This window comes from Vipera berus (genome assembly GCF_964194415.1).
Source record: "Vipera berus genome assembly, chromosome: 1".
Lineage (NCBI taxonomy): Eukaryota > Metazoa > Chordata > Lepidosauria > Squamata > Viperidae > Vipera > Vipera berus.
In genome coordinates this window covers 358005353-358020850 of record NC_138202.1, presented here as the reverse complement: position 1 = coordinate 358020850, position 15498 = coordinate 358005353, and the positions used below count along the sequence as shown (strand labels likewise).

Below are 15498 nucleotides of genomic sequence, written 5' to 3'. Positions count from 1 at the left end.
CTTCCAAATACAGATAGTCCTCAACTTACAATCAAAACTACAACGGAACGGGGGAGTGACTTACGACCGGTCCTCGCACTTACGACCGGTCCTCGCACTTACGGTCAACGCAGCATCATCACGTGTCCCATGATCAACTGAGCCCAGAATTTCTGTTGTCCAGCGAGACATTGGTTCAGTGAGTTTTGTCCCGTTTTACGACCTTCCTCGTCACCGTCGTTAAATGAATCGCTTCAGTCGTTCAATTGGCAACACGGTCATTAAGTGAATCCGGCTTGCCCCATTGACTTTGCATGCCAGAAGGTCCCCAAAGAGGATCACAAACACGAGAGTGAATTTTGATCCCATGACCACGGGGGAATGCTGCGACGGTCGTAAGTGTGAAAAAGTCCTAAGTCGCTTTATTCAGTGCTGTTGGCAACTTCAGACGGTCCTGAAATGAACTGTTGTAAGTTGAGGACTACCTTTATTTTTACAACAATTGCAACGTCCCAGACTGTCACGTGACCTCTATTTGTGACGTTCCCAGCCAACTCCGACAAGCAAAGTCAACGGAGGAGGCTACCTTTGCTTAACAACCACATGATTCGCTTAACAACTGCCGCGTCTCGCTTAGCAACCATGACAAAAAAAAAAATCGTAAAATCAGTTGCGGCGGATTGAACAGCCGTCCTGCTTAGCAACAGTAATTATGGTCCCAAATTGCTGTTATATAAGTCAAGAACTACCTGTATAGAGTAATTATTCTCGGCCACGGTTTTAAAAATTGGATTTGGAGCCTTGGTGGAGCAGTGGGCTAATGCCTCCTTAAGTAACACCAGCTGCCTGCAATTAGTGCAGGTTCGAGTCCCACCAGGCTCAAGGTTGACTCAGCCTTCCATCCTTCCGAGGTAGGTAAAATGAGGACCCAGATTGTTGGGGGCAATTAAGCTGACTTTGTAATAATGCTGCTTGGGGTGTGTGTGTGAAAGCCCTAATAAGCAGGCATATACATAGAATGAAGGCTACTGCTAAGCTTGTAAGCTGCCCTGAGTCTTCGGAGAAGGGCGGGATATAAATGGAATTAAAATAAAATAAAAAATAAATAAATTTGTGTCCTTCTCCATTAGAAAAGAGTCTTCGGGGGTCTTGCAAATTCTCTCTCCTCCCGGGGAATTTTCAAAACAAGTCAGTTTAAAAACAAGCTGTTAACTGTGTCATTCAAACCAGGCACATTTGCCGGTGCTCAATTGGGTGAATATGCTTTAATGTCTACACAGCGTTCATTTACTTTAATTAATTTAACGCTCCAACACTGGAAGGTTTTTAAGAAGAGGTCGTCTGTCTGAAATGGCTTTTCTGCCTGAGCAGAGGTTTGGACTAGGAAGACCTCCAAGGTCCCTTCCAACTCTCGTCGTTCTGTTATTTGCTCAATCTTAGCCACCGCAAAATGGTGGCTGGACTTCCAACTCCCAGAATTCCCCAGCCGGCAAAGTTGACGTCCGCTCACCTTAACAGTGGGCAAGATTGAAAAACTGTGACTGGAGGAAAGAAACCTGTTTTTTCTTGTGAGCCTGACGGAGAACGGGGCCGTCTTCATTTCTTCCCTTCTTTCCCGCAGCTGTTTCATCCCCAAGTTTATTAACCACCTTTTCAAGTGCAAGCCGATCAGCATGGTGGGGGCCGAACAGGTGAGAATCCAAGTGGGGAAAGGTGTGGTTGGCAAGCAACAGGGGGAAGGTGGGCTCAGGAAATTGGCTTTTTCCCCCCCCAAAAAAAAACTGGTTTTAGACCATCTGGAACCGTTGGCTGAATAACACTTAACAATCACAGCAAGATCACGTTTGTGTTTGAGGGGTCCTTGGTGCTCTCTGAGCTGGGTGGTTTTCCTGCAGACGTTTCATGACCCAACTAGGTAACATCATCAGGGCTAGAAGGGAGGGGGATTTGAGGAAGAGGAGGAAGAGGAGAACTGTGTGGGTCCTTGGTGCTCTCTGAGTTTGCTGGTTTCCTTGCAGACGTTTCATGAGCCAGCTAGGGAACATCATCAGGGCTAGAAGAGAATGGAGTTTGCAGAGTGTCAGAGAAGAAGAAAGGGGAACAAAGGAGGAGGAGGAGGAGGAGGAGTGTGGGGTCCTTACTGCTCTCTGAGCTGGGTGGTTTCCTTGCAGACATTTCATGACCCAGCTAGGTAACATCATCAGTGCTAAAAAAAAGGAGTGGGGATTGTGGGGAGGAGGAGGAAGAGGTGGGAGGAAGAGGAGGAGGACTGCTAAGCTTGTAAGCTGTCCTGAGTCTTCGGAGAAGGGCGGGATATAAATGGAATTAAAATAAAATAAAATAAAATAAATAAACATCATCAGTGCTAGTAGGGAGAGGGATTTTCTCCCTGTTGAAATACTTGCCCTGTCGTTGTTGTTGGGAGTGTTCTTGGTGAATGGGGTATTGTTTACTGTTGGACTGTTGGATCCACACCCAGATATGCAGAGATTAACCCCAGGATTAATACCAGACCAACCATCAAGCACTGATGATAGTACCTAGTTGGCTCATGAAAAGTCTGCAAGAAAATCACCCAGCACCGAGGACCCATCATTATTCTTCCTCCTCCTCCTCCTCCTCCTCCTCCTCCTCCTCTCCACAAATCACCCTGTTTTCTAGCACTGATGACGGTACCTAGTTGGGTCATGAAAAGTCTGCAAGAAAATCAGCCAGCACTGAGGACCCATCATTATTCTTCCTCCTCCTCCTCCTCCTCCTCCTCTTCCTCTCCTCCTCCTCCTCTCCACAAATCACCCTCCCTTCTAGCACTGATGACGGTACCTAGTTGGGTCATGAAACGTCTGCAAGAAAACAACCAAGCTCAGAGAGCACCAAGGGCCTAGAGAGTTGTTGGAGATCCAGCCGATCTGAATCCGACCGATTGCGACTAAGAACCTACATTAGGTCTTATCTCGCAGCGATAAGGGTGGCGAGGTCTAATCACTTCGCTACCCTCATCGCGTCCGCAGATAATCGCCCGGCTGTTTAGGGTGACCCGCTCCCTCCTTAATCAGGAGGTGAGGGAGGAACCCTTGCAGGGTCGTGCCGAGGAGTTTAGTCAACATCTGTCGGACAAAATCGCTCGGATTCGGACCGGTTTGGACTCTGACTGGGCAGAGTCTGACGATCAGGACACGGGCGGTCTTGTCGATGTTATCTGGGAGGAGTTCGATCCTGTGACTCCGGAGGAAGTGGACAGGATTATGGAGAGGCTGAGCTCCACCACATGTTTATTGGACCCGTGCCCTTCCTGGCTGGTTTATGCGGCTCGGGAGGGGACACGAGGCTGGTTCCAGGCGGTTATATCTGCCTCTTTGAGTGAGGGTAGTTTCCCCGCCATCTTGAAGGAGGCGGTGGTGAGACCTCTCCTCAAGAAGCCTGCCTTGGACCCAGCTGTGTTGAATAACTTTCGTCCGGTCTCCAACCTTCACTTTCTTGCGAAGGTTGTTGAGAGTGTGGTGGCGCATCAGCTCCCTCTGGTTCTGGATGAAGCGGATTATCTAGACCCGCACCAATCGGGTTTCAGGCCCGGGTACAGCACGGAGATGGCATTGGTCGCACTGGTGAATGATCTCTGGAGGGCCCGGGACAGGGGATATTCCTCTGTCCTAGTCCTATTAGATCTCTCAGCGGCTTTCGATACCATCGACCATGGTATCCTGCTGCGGCGTCTCAGGGGATTGGGAGTGGGAGGCACGGTTTTGCAGTGGTTCTCCTCCTATCTCCTGGGACGTTCGCAGTCGGTGGTGACAGGGGGGCAGAGGTCGACCTCAAGGTCTCTCGTTTGTGGAGTTCCTCAGGGGTCGGTCCTCTCGCCTCTCCTGTTCAACATCTACATGAAACCGCTGGGTGAGATCATTCGTGGCTTTGGAGTTGGGTATCATCAGTATGCTGATGATACCCAGCTTTTCATTTCGACCCCAAACCACCCCAGTGATGCCCTCGACGTGATGTCCCGTTGCCTGGAGGCGGTTCAGGTCTGGATGGGGAGGAACAGGCTTCGACTCAACCCTGACAAGACTGAGTGGCTGTGTGTACCGGCATCTCGGGAAATTCAGAATATTCCATCTCTTTCTATGGGGGGTGAGTTATTACCCCCCCGTAGATAGGGCTCGCAACTTGGGAGTCCTATATTCACAGCTTTCTTTAGAAGACCATATAGTAACTGTGACTAGGGGGGCCTTCGCCCAGGTTCACCTGGTGCGCCAGTTGCGACCCTATCTAGGCCGGGATGCCCTGCGTACGGTCACTCATGCGCTCGTGACCTCTCGTTTAGACTACTGCAACGCTCTCTACATGGGGCTGCCCTTGAGGACCACTCGGAGGCTCCAACTGGTACAGAATGCAGCCACGAGAGTTGTGTTGGGAGTTTCCCGATACTCCCATGTTACACCTCTGCTCTGTGAGCTGCATTGGCTGCCAGTTGTCTTCTGGGTGAGATTCAAGGTGATGGTAATGGTGTTTAAGGCCCTACATGGCATGGGTCCGGAGTACCTTGGGAACCACCTGCTGCCGGCGTCAACTCCCCTCCGCCCTGTGCGTTCCCACAGAGAGGGCCTCCTCAGGGTGCCACTGGTCAGAGAATGTCGTCTGGTGGCCCCCAGGGGGAGGGCCTTCTCTGTGGGCGCCCCGGATTTATGGAACCATCTTCCGGTTGAGCTCCGGATGGCGCCCGACCTTCGCTCCTTCTGGCGCGATCTAAAGACCTACTTGTTCGAACAAGCCGGCCTGGCCTGATGGGTGATGGGTTTGGATTTTAATATTGTTTTAATGTATTTTAACTTATTGTTGTTAGTTTCTGGGCACCCCGTTTAATCTCTTTTAATATTTGTATTCTTGTACTTTTATATGTTTGCCCTGTTCACCGCCCTGAGTCCTTCGGGAGAAGGGTGGTATACAAATAAAATTATTGTTGTTGTTGTTGTTGTTATTATTATTATTATTATTATTATTATTATTATTATTATTATTATTATTATTATTATTATTATTATTATTCCTTCTCCCCCTTCTCTTCCTCTCTGCAATCCCCACTTCCATCTTAGCACTGGTGATGTTCCCTAGTTGGGTCATGAAACGTCTGCAGGAAAACCACCCAGCTCAGAGAGCACCAGGGACCCCTCATTCCAACCATGAGCTACAAATATTCTCCTTTACCGGTGTGTTTTGTATTTCATTAGGGAGGTGTCAGGTGCGTCGGGAAAAACTCTTAGGAACGAATTAAAACAGCCTGGCACCTTGGCCCAGGTTGGTGCTAGAAAGATTTAATGAGGATTTAATGGGTGGCACATCCCAAATTTGTTGAAAAGTCTAGGAGGTGTTGAAATCCACCTAACTTAATGTTGTCAAGGCTGCGAAACATTATGAATCCTTGACTTACAACCATTCAGAGTTAACAACGGCACTGCAAAAAGTGACTGGTTTTTAACACTTACAACCATTGCAGCATCCCCCACATGATCAAAATTCAGATGCTTGGCAACTGGCCTGTACTTACGACGGTTGCAGTGTCCCGGGTTCGCGTGATCCACTTTTGCAACCTTCCCACAAGCCGAGTCAATGGGGAGGCCAGATCCGCTTAACAGCCATGTTACTAACTTAAAAACTGCAGTGATTCACTTAACAGCTATGACCAGAATGATCGCAAAATGGGGCCAAGGTCACTTTACTACTGTCTTGCTTAGCAGCAGAAATGTTTGTCTGAATTGCAGTCCTAAGTCGAGGACTGCCGATACCAAATTTATGTCTTCCCAGACGAGATAAAACTCACAGGTAGGATTTAACCCCACACTACCTAGATATGACTAACTCTAGAAACAAGGAGTGTCACCTCCAGTTATCATCCAGTAACATCTAGTTATCCCTTGTTTTATTTAACTTAAAAGATAGTGAAAAGCAAGTTTCAAGTTTATCAACCTCCGGGTATTTATAATCTCTTAATGGTTTTACAATCCACTTACACACGCCCAGGGCTGTGGCTTACAAGTATGGGAGACAAAGATATTTTTTTTCCTTATTGCATTCCAACCTTTAATTCACAGTCATCCCAGGCACGGATAGCTTAATAATATTTCTTTGACAGCTGTAGTGCTTTTATAAAACGACGGGCTCTTCATCCATCATCGCTATTGTGAGGTGTGGCTTTCCTGTGAATCTTCTCTTTGAAGGCTAAAGGTTGGGACTAAAGAACCAAGAACGACAGAATAGAGGGACTTCTGAGTATTTCCTTCATGGTTGTCCGCCTACAGACAGAATCTTGCCAGACTTTAAACAAAAAAACCCTCTTTACATCAGGGGTCCCCAAGCCCCGGTCCATGGACCGGTACCGGGCTGCGGCATGCCAGCAACCGGTCTGCACAAACAAGCAAAGCCCCATCCGCGGGATGCAGGCAGTACACAAAACCACACACCCCTCTGGTCCTCGGAAAAACCTCTCTCCGCGGAACCGGTCCCTGGTGACGCCCAAAAGGTTGGGGATCTACATAACTACAGATAATCCTTGACTTAACGACCACAATTGAGCTCAAAATTTCTGTTGCTGACAGAGACAGTTGTTAAGCGAATTTTGCTCCATTTTACGACCTTGCTTGCCACCGTTGTTAAGTGAATCCCTGCAGTTGTTAAGCTAATCAAGAAGCAACGGATGGAAACTAACTAAAGAGAGAAGCAACCTAGAACTAAGGAGAAACTTCCTGACAGTGAGAGCAATTAACCAGTGGAACTCCTTGCCTCCAGAACCTGTGAATGCTCCAACACTGGAAGTCTTTAAGAAGAGACTGGACAGCCATTTGTCTGAAATGGTATAGGGCTTCCTGCCTGAGCAGGGGGTTGGACTAGATGACCTCCAAGGTCCCTTCCAACTATCATCATCATCATCATCATCATCATCATCATCATCATTATTATTATTATTATTATTATTATTATTATTATTATTATTATTATTATTACATGGTTTTTAAGTGAATCTGGCTTCCCCATTGACTTTGCTTGTCAGAAGGTGGCAAAAGGGGATCACATGACCCCGGGACACTGCGACCGTCATAAATACAAGTCAGTTACCAACTGTCTGAATTTTGATCACGTGACCACGGGGATGCCACAGTGCTCATAAGTGTGAAGAATGGTCATAAATCACTTCTTCCAGTGCCGCTGTAACGTCAAACGGTCGCTAGACGAATAGCGGTAAGTTGAGGACTTCCTGCGTAGATATACTCCGTGAACCGCTAGGGTTAGGGTCTGCCTTTGCCCTCTTCCTCCCCACCAGCCAGGCCCCTCTTTGCCCTCCGAGTAGCAGCCCCTCCCTCGGACTACCTGCCACCTTGCTAGACTCCTCAACCTCATGAGGATCGGCACCTTGAAAATCCAAAGGGGGAAAAAAAACCACCCACAATCTTGCAAATTTCTTGCTTTTTCTTTTATTTGCAATTGCCACCATAGTCCTCAACTTACAACTGTAACTGAGGCTGGCACGTTGTGGTGGTAATAAAGAAGGTCATTAGATGACCTCGGGTGTCGGTGGGGTTCTTGCAGACGTTTCATGACCCAACTAGGTAACCTCATCAGTGCTAGAAGGGAGGGGGGTTTGTGGAGAGAGGGAGGAGGAAGAGGAGGAGGAGCGTGGGGTCCCTGGTGCTCTCTGAGCTGGGTGGTTTTCCTGCAGACATTTCATGACCCAACTAGGTAACCTCATCAGTGCTAAAAAAGGAGTGGGGATTGTGGGGAGGAGGAGGAAGAGGTGGGAGGAAGAGGAGGAGGACTGTGGGGTCCTTGGTGTTCTCTGAGCTTGGTGGCTTTCTTGCAGATATTTCATTACCAGCATACTCAACGTTGATTATAGATAGATACTGTTGATGGATGGATGGATGGATGGATGGATGGATGGATGGATGGATGGATGGACGGACAGACATGTTATGAGAGAGATATTGGACAGATAAGGATGGAGAGAGAGAGATATAGATGATAGATAATAGATATATAGAAAGAGAGAGAGAGATGAGAGAGAAATGATAGATAAGGATGGAGAGAGAGATAGAGAGATGATAGAGATAATAGATTGAGAGAGATCGAGATAAATGATAGATATGCAGATAGATAGATAGATAGATAGATAGATAGATAGATAGATAGATAGATAGATAGATAGATAGACAGACAGACAGACAGACAAGAGAGTGAGAAATATGTGGTGTCTTTGATGCTCTCTGAGCTTGGTTGGTTTTTTGCAGACATTTTGTGACCCAGCTAGGTAACCTCATCAGTGCTAGTAGGGAGTGGGGTTTGGTCTCTGTTTATCTGTGAGTGGCTAGTATATAAAATGTCATTTCATCATCACTCTTCTTATCTGCTTCAGCTGCTGCTGGACACTCACTCGCTGAAAATGGTCTTGCTAGATTTGCCGTCCATCGGCTCGCAGGTGGTGAGGAAGGCTCCTGCCAGCTACACGAAGATCGTGGTCAAGGGCATGACGCGGGCCGAGATGATCCTCAAGGTAGACCTTTTGTTGCCTCTAGACCGGCTTACCCTCCGAAGAATTTCTGAGGAAGGAAGGGGCTGACTGCCTGGCTGAAGCCGCCTTGTAGGACAGATTTTATTTGTTGGTTGGTGGCCCTTATTGTCTTTACGAATAACTCAAAGGCAGCAAACATACCTAATACTCCTTCCTGTTCCTATTTTTCCCACAACAACCACCCTGTGAGTAGCCGGCTTTCGTGCCTAAGGCATGACTAGAACTCACCGTCTCCTGGTGATTGGCCCAAAGTCACCCAGTCAGCTTTCGTGCCTAAGGCAGGACTAGAACTCACCGTCTCCTGGTGATCGGCCCAAAGTCACCCAGCCAGCTTCCATACCTAAGGCGGGACTAGAACTCACTGTCTCCTGGTGATTGGCCCAAAGTCACCCAGTCAGCTTTCGTGCCTAAGGCAGGACTAGAACTCACCGTCTCCTGGTGGTTGGCCCAAAGTCTCCCAGCCGGCTTTCATCCTAAGTCAGGACTAGAACTCACCATCTCCCCATTTCTAGCCTGGTGTTTTAGCCACTAGACCAGATGTCCCGAACCTTTTGGGCCCCGTTTCCGTGTAGAAAGTTTGTGGTTTGGTGTGCTGCCTACATCCCATGGATGGGGCTTTGCTTGTTTGTGTGGACCGGTTGCTGGCATGCCGTGGCCCGGTACCAGTCCACGGACCGGGGGTTTGGGACCCTTGCACTAGACCAGGGGTAGGCAACCTTGGCTCTTTTATGACTCGAGGACTTCAACTCCCAGAATTCCTGAGCCAGCATGGCTCAGCTTGGAAACCCCTCCCTTTCCCCTCAGCATGGCTGGCTCAGGAATTCTGGGAGTTGAAGTCCACAAGTCATGAAGGGGCTATAATTCCCCATGCTGTCTCAGGAATTCTGGGAGTTGAAGTCCACGAGTCATGAAGGAACCAAGGTTGCCCACCCTTGCACTAGACCCGTGGTGGCGAACCTATGGCACGCGTGCCACAGGTGGCACGCAGAGCCCTCTCTGTGGGCACACGTCCCGTCGCCCCAGTCCTAGGCCTTCAGCTGGGTTTTATAAAACCTTTTCGCTTTAGGCCTCTGCTGCCGTGTGCAAAAAAAACCCCCAGTTTCAATCAATCAATCAATTTCAACTTCTCGAAAGATCTCGCAAAGTTGGAATTGATTGATTGAACTTTTTAGTCCCACCCAGTCTGCCGTTAACACCGCAGCCACGCCTACCCAATGGGCCACGCCCACCCAATGGGCCACGCCTCCCCGGCACCCGACGATATATAAGTGGGTTTTGGGTTGCAGTTTGGGCACTCGGTCTCTAAAAGGTTCGCCATCACTGCACTCCAGGGGTAGGCAACCTCGGCTCTTTTATGACTCATGGACTTCAGCTCCCAGAATTCCTGAGCCAGCCAAGCTGGCTCAGGAATTCTGGGAGTTGAAGTCCATGAGTCATAAAAGAGCCGAGGTTGCCTACCCGTGCACTAGACCAAACTGGCTCTCTTCCCCTTACTCTGCACCCCCAGTTGTGGGCTTGTTGAGCTGCCCCTCACTTTTAAAGGCAACCGACCCGCAGAGTCCTTCTCCAAATTCCTTTCCTCCCTTCCGGAGTGGAGCTTCTCCCAGGATGGATTTTCCAATTAGATCCTCGGCAAGGCTGGCGACAGCTGCTTCGTGCCTGGGTGGGGACAGGGGAGGTTGCAGCAAATTGCCCTTTGCATTCCCCCCCCATACACACACACACACACACACACACACACACACACACACACACACACACAAACACACTCGTCTTTAGCGGCTTCTCACATTCTGGGTTTGGCCGCTGGGAGGCCGAAATGCAGAAGCTCTTCTTGAAAAACCCGGAAAGAGGCTGGAATCGGATGCGAAACGCCGCAAGGGCTTCCTCACGGGGGTTAGAATTCAGCCCCTTAAAAGCCAAAGTGGTGGTCCTCGACTTAACAACGGTTTATTTAAAGACGGCTCGGAATTGTAACGGCGCCGGGGGGGGAAAAAAAAGCGAACGGTGACCTTTTTTCCACCCTTAGGACCGTCGCAGCGCCCCTCCCCCCCCAGCCATCAAAAGTCAGACGCTTGGCCACTGATTCATATTTACGACGGTCGCAGCGTTCCAGGTCACGTGATCCCCTTTTTGCGACCTTCTGACAAGCAAAGTCAGTGGGGAAGCCGGAGTCACTTAACCAACCGGGTTACTGACTTAAGCGCTGCAGTGATTCACTTAACAACTGGAGCAAGAAACGTCGTAAAATGGGGCAAAACTCAAACTTCTCACTTACACGGCTTCCCAGTGCTTTACGGCCCTCTCTAAGCGGTTTACAGAGTCAGAATCTTGCCCCCCCCCCCAAAAAAACAAAAAACAATCTGGGTCCTCATTCTATCCGCCTCGGAAGGACGGAAGGCTGAGTCAACCTTGTGCCGGTCAGGATCGAACTGCTGGCAGTCGGCAGAGTCAGCCTGCAATGCTGCATTCTGGTCACCAGCTGCTCTTCTGTCCTTGCAGGTGGTGATGGCCCCCCATGAGCCCGCTGTGGTCTTTGTGGACAACTACATCAAACTCCTCTCCGACTGTACCACTGACACATTCCAGAAGATTCTGGAGATGAAGGTGAGCGGGGCGCCAGGGCACGCGGGCAGCGAGAAAAGCCAGAGTTAGTCCCCTTGTTCTGGAGAGTAGGAAAAATAAATTGGGAAGATGAGTGTTGAAGGACAGATTATCCAGGATCAATTTGGTTCCACCCCTAGCACATCTGGATAAAAAGAAGACAAGTCAGTCTGCCCGAACTCGCCCTAATATACTTCATTTTACAAACATTTTGATTCCGTGAAACTCAACTTTCCTGACATCCCTTTAAGTTATGAGTGGCTTTGAAGGACGGCAGCTGTCAAATTTCCCAGGTAGGTTGCCATCTTGATGTATCTGGAGGAGCGCCTTCCAGATGTTCTGATTTGTGCCTTCCAGATGTTACGGAGTTGAGTCTTCCAGATGTTCTGGTTTGCACCTTCCAGATGGTACGGGTTGAGTCTTCCAGATGTTCTGATTTGTGTCTTCCAGATATTATGGCTTGAGTCTTCCAGATTTTCTGGAGGTGCACCTTCCAAATGCTATGGGCAATCTTCCAGATGTTCTGGAGGCCCATCTTCCAAATGTTCTGTCTTCCAGATGCGATGGTTTGTGTCTTGCAGGTGTGCTGGAGACCCGTCTTGGAAGTTCTGGGGCGTGCCATTCAGACATCCTGGAGATATGTCTCCCAGAGGTTCTGGGGCCTGTCTCCCAAATGCTCTGGGGCCTGTCTCCCAGATATTCTGGGGCCTGTCTCCCAGATGTTCTGGGGCATGTCTTCTAGATGTTCCGTAGGCACGTCTTCCCCATGTTCTGGGTGTGTTTTCCAGTTGTGCTGGAGGCATGTCTTATGCCAGTGTGTGTGTGTGTGTGTGTGTGTCTTCTAGATGTTCCGATGGGCACACGTTTTCTAGGCTCTTGGACATGCCTTCCAGATGTTCTGCAGGGATACAACCCATCCTTACCATCCCCTTGTCCACTTTCTTTCTGTATGGCCTTCTCCATCCAGCACGAAACCGTAAACCACAGCCTTGAAGGCCCTCTTAGCTCACGCTTTGAGGGCAAAGGTGGCTGCTGAGTTCTGCCTACGGTGACCACCTCCTCTTCCTCCCTCTGCCTCCCCCCCTCCCCCCCTCGTGTCTCCACAGGGTCTCAAGCGAAGCGAGCAAAGCAGCATGTTGGACTTATTCCGTCAGAGGCTTCCGGCTCTTCCCTCGGGCGCCGAAGCTGGTGGCTGCCTCTCCTTGACCGCCCCCACGCCCGAGCAGGAATCTTCCCGGATTCGCAAACTGGAAAAATTGATCAAGAAGAGACTCTAGCTGGTACCCAGCCATCTTGTTCTCCCAACTTCTGAAGGCGTCATGGTCCAAGCTCATGGCTGGTTGCAGGGGGTGTGCCTAACGCACCGAAGGCCTTTCCAGGTAGCAAAAAAAAAACAACCAGCCCTGTAGCTGCCTCCTTTTTCCCGGTGACCTGTGGCCTGTCTGTAGGTCTCCCACCCCCACCCCCGATGAATTCGAGCATGCTCCCAAATCGCAGGGGGCTCCTCATCTTTGACAGGATGTTGACATTTTTCCAAGGTTTTTATCTCAGCAATGAGATCCCAGAAATTTGTGCAAGGGTGTCATTTGTTTTTTTTTTTAAGGATGGCTGACCTCGGTCTGTGCAAGTTGGAATTGCCTTATGTGACGTTCCGGATGCAGACTTTTTTTTTCCCCAGGAGGAGTGGGGTCTGTGTCTTCATAGACCCCCCCCACGTCTTCCTCTTTCAATGGGTGCTTTTCCTCCCCCCCCCCCGAGCTGTTTTCCAGCATTAACTGAGTGGTGGTTTTATACCAGCTTCCTGACACAAAGCAGGGTTTCTCCACCTCTGCAAGTTTGAACTGTTGTGGATTTCAATTCCCAGAATTCCCCAGCCAGCTTTGCTGGCTGGGGAATTCTGGGTAATTGAAGTCCACACAACTTAAAAAGTTGCCGTGAAAAAAAGTGACATAGGCAGTCTTTTAACTAGCTCCGAACAAAACTCTTTGGGTCAAGTTTCGGAAAGCGTCAATTCCAGAAGAAATCTCAAGTCAATTTCAGAAACGGCTACAAGTCCTTTAGATGGGAGAAACAAAACTCAAAATTCATGTGTCATTCATCGGCCCCACTCGATAAACCCACTTGATAAATTTGTAATTCTCTGGTTGGCTTTTCCCCCCCTCTGCTCTCATCTCCTCATCTTTGGTGAGACAATCCTTAACACACACACACACACACACACACACACACACACACACACAGACACCCTTTTTCTGCGATGATCGTCTGGTCCCTTTTCACCAGCCACCCTGACCCAAGCAAAGATCCCTGCCGAGATTCATCCAGATCTCAACCTCCCTCGGATTCGGTCCAAACAAACGTCTTCCTCCAGCCAAATTTTAATTAGCTGGTGGTTTTCATCAGGATGAAACATTCCAGATTTTTTTTTTAAACCACACTGGAGGCTGCTGTGTTTTCCAAAGTCAGCACAGAATGTGCCCGGCCCTTGTTCTTTGTGCGTCGCTGTGCTTTTTAAAACTCTTGCCTGCTGATTTTTTTAAATTAAATATATATATATATATATATATATATATATATATATATATATATATATATATATATATATATATATATATATATATATATATATATATATATATATATATATATATATATATATATATATATATATATATATATATATATATATATATATATATATATATATATATATATATATATATATATATATATATATATATATATATATATATATTTGCTTCCTCTGCCCTTCACTTGTCCGAAGTGGACCAAGCTTTTTTTTCCTTCTTTTTAACTTCCTGAAGTCCTGGATCTTCTTTTTTTTTTTTTAAAGATCCTTTTTTCCCCCCCCTTCCTTGGATGCTGAGAAGTTCCGGATCTGGAATGTTGAAAGCAACTAGCTTTCCCTTTTTTTTTTTTTTTTGCTTTCCAGAGGTCAAGTTTTGGGAAGCCCTACACTCCAAATTTTTTTTTTAGCCAGGATATCTATCACTCCATGCAAGGGAACCCCACCAAATCTGGGCAGCTTTGCAATGCATCAGTTAAAAACAGGAAGGCACGGGGAAGGGGGGGGGAAAGCGGGGGGGGGGGGGGCGCGAGGTTCCTCCTTCTCCAAAATTCCTGCGGTTGCTGGAGATTGGATGGGGTTTTTTGTGTGTTTTTTTTAAGGCAAGGGGGGGGGTTCTTCTTCCTCGGATGGCGTGGATCCCGTTGAGCTGGGTTTGCCAATTCAGGGGATTTGAGGGAGGCCTGCGGACCGCTAGTGGCTGACCCCGTGCCTGCGCCCTCAAAGCGAAGGGCCCTTCAAGCGCCCCGGAAGTGGGGCACGGTGCCTGCCTGCCTGCCGTAGCCGTGTCCCTTTTGCCCCGGTTGGTTGCGATCCAGGCTGAGCAATGTTTGCCCTCGCCTTTCGCTTGTGAAAGTCTTGATCAAGGAAGGCGTAACCGGGACCTCCCTGCTTTTATGGGCTTCCTCAGAGCAGGACAAAAAGGGACCTGCGGGGGAGATCTCCCCCTCCCCCCCTCCCTCTCCCCCCCCTCCAATTGCAGAAATGTTGAAGAAACAGGAAGACGGTTTGCCAGCTTGAGAAAGCTGCTGCCTTGTAAATAGTAAAGTCTTTCTTTCTTTCTTTCTTTCTTTCTTTCTTTCTTTCTTTCTTTCTTTCTTTCTTTCTTTCTTCCTTCCTTCCTTCCTTTCTTTCTTTCTTTCTTTCTTTTTCTCTCCCTATCTTTCCTCCTTTCCTTCCTTCCATCCCTCCCCCTCCTCCCTCCCTTTCTTTCTTTGTTCCTTTCTTTCTTTTCTCTCTTCTCTCCTGATTTTTCTTTCTTTCCCTCCTTCTTTCCTTCCTTCCTTCCTTTCTTTTTTCTTTCTCCTCTCCCTATTTATCCTTCTTTCTTCCATCTCTCTCCTTTTTTTTCTTGCTTTCTTTTCTTTCTCTCTCTTTCTTCTCTCATTTTTCCTTCCTTCCTTCAGCTTCTTCCTTCCTTCCTTCCTTCCTTTCTCGCTCTCTTTTTGTTCTCTCCCTATTTTTCCTTCTTTCCTTCCTTCCATCCCTCCCTCTCCTTCCTTCCTTCCTTCCTTTCTTTTCTTTCTTTCTCTTCTCTCCGTTTTTCTTTTTTTACTTCCTTCCATTCCTCCCTCCCCTCCTTCCTTTCTTCTTTTTTTCTTTCTCCTCCCTATTTTTCCTTCTTTCCTTCCTTCCATCTCTCCCCTTTCTTGCTTGCTTTCTTTTCTTTCTCTCTCTTTCTTCTCTCCCTATTTTTCCTTCCTTCCTTCCTTCCTTCCTTCCTTCCTTCCTTCCTTCCTTCCTTCCTTCCTTCCTTCCTTCCTTCCTTCCTTTC

The 15498-nt window shown here is 48.2% G+C and overlaps 1 protein-coding gene across 2 annotated transcripts in view; it reads left to right on the top strand.

Annotated features, from left to right (window-relative positions):
* VPS53 (VPS53 subunit of GARP complex) overlaps positions 1–13569 on the top strand; it is a 66139-nt gene extending 52570 nt beyond the window's left edge. For both annotated transcript variants that reach the window (XM_081346688.1, XM_081346687.1), the window contains exons 19-22: positions 1601–1670; positions 8378–8515; positions 11036–11140; positions 12244–13569. In XM_081346688.1, the coding sequence (XP_081202814.1) occupies positions 1601–1670; positions 8378–8515; positions 11036–11140; positions 12244–12414 (484 nt within the window). In that variant the 3' untranslated portion in view covers positions 12415–13569. The remainder of the gene's footprint in view (positions 1–1600; positions 1671–8377; positions 8516–11035; positions 11141–12243) is intronic.
* The last annotated feature ends 1929 nt before the right edge of the window (positions 13570–15498 follow it).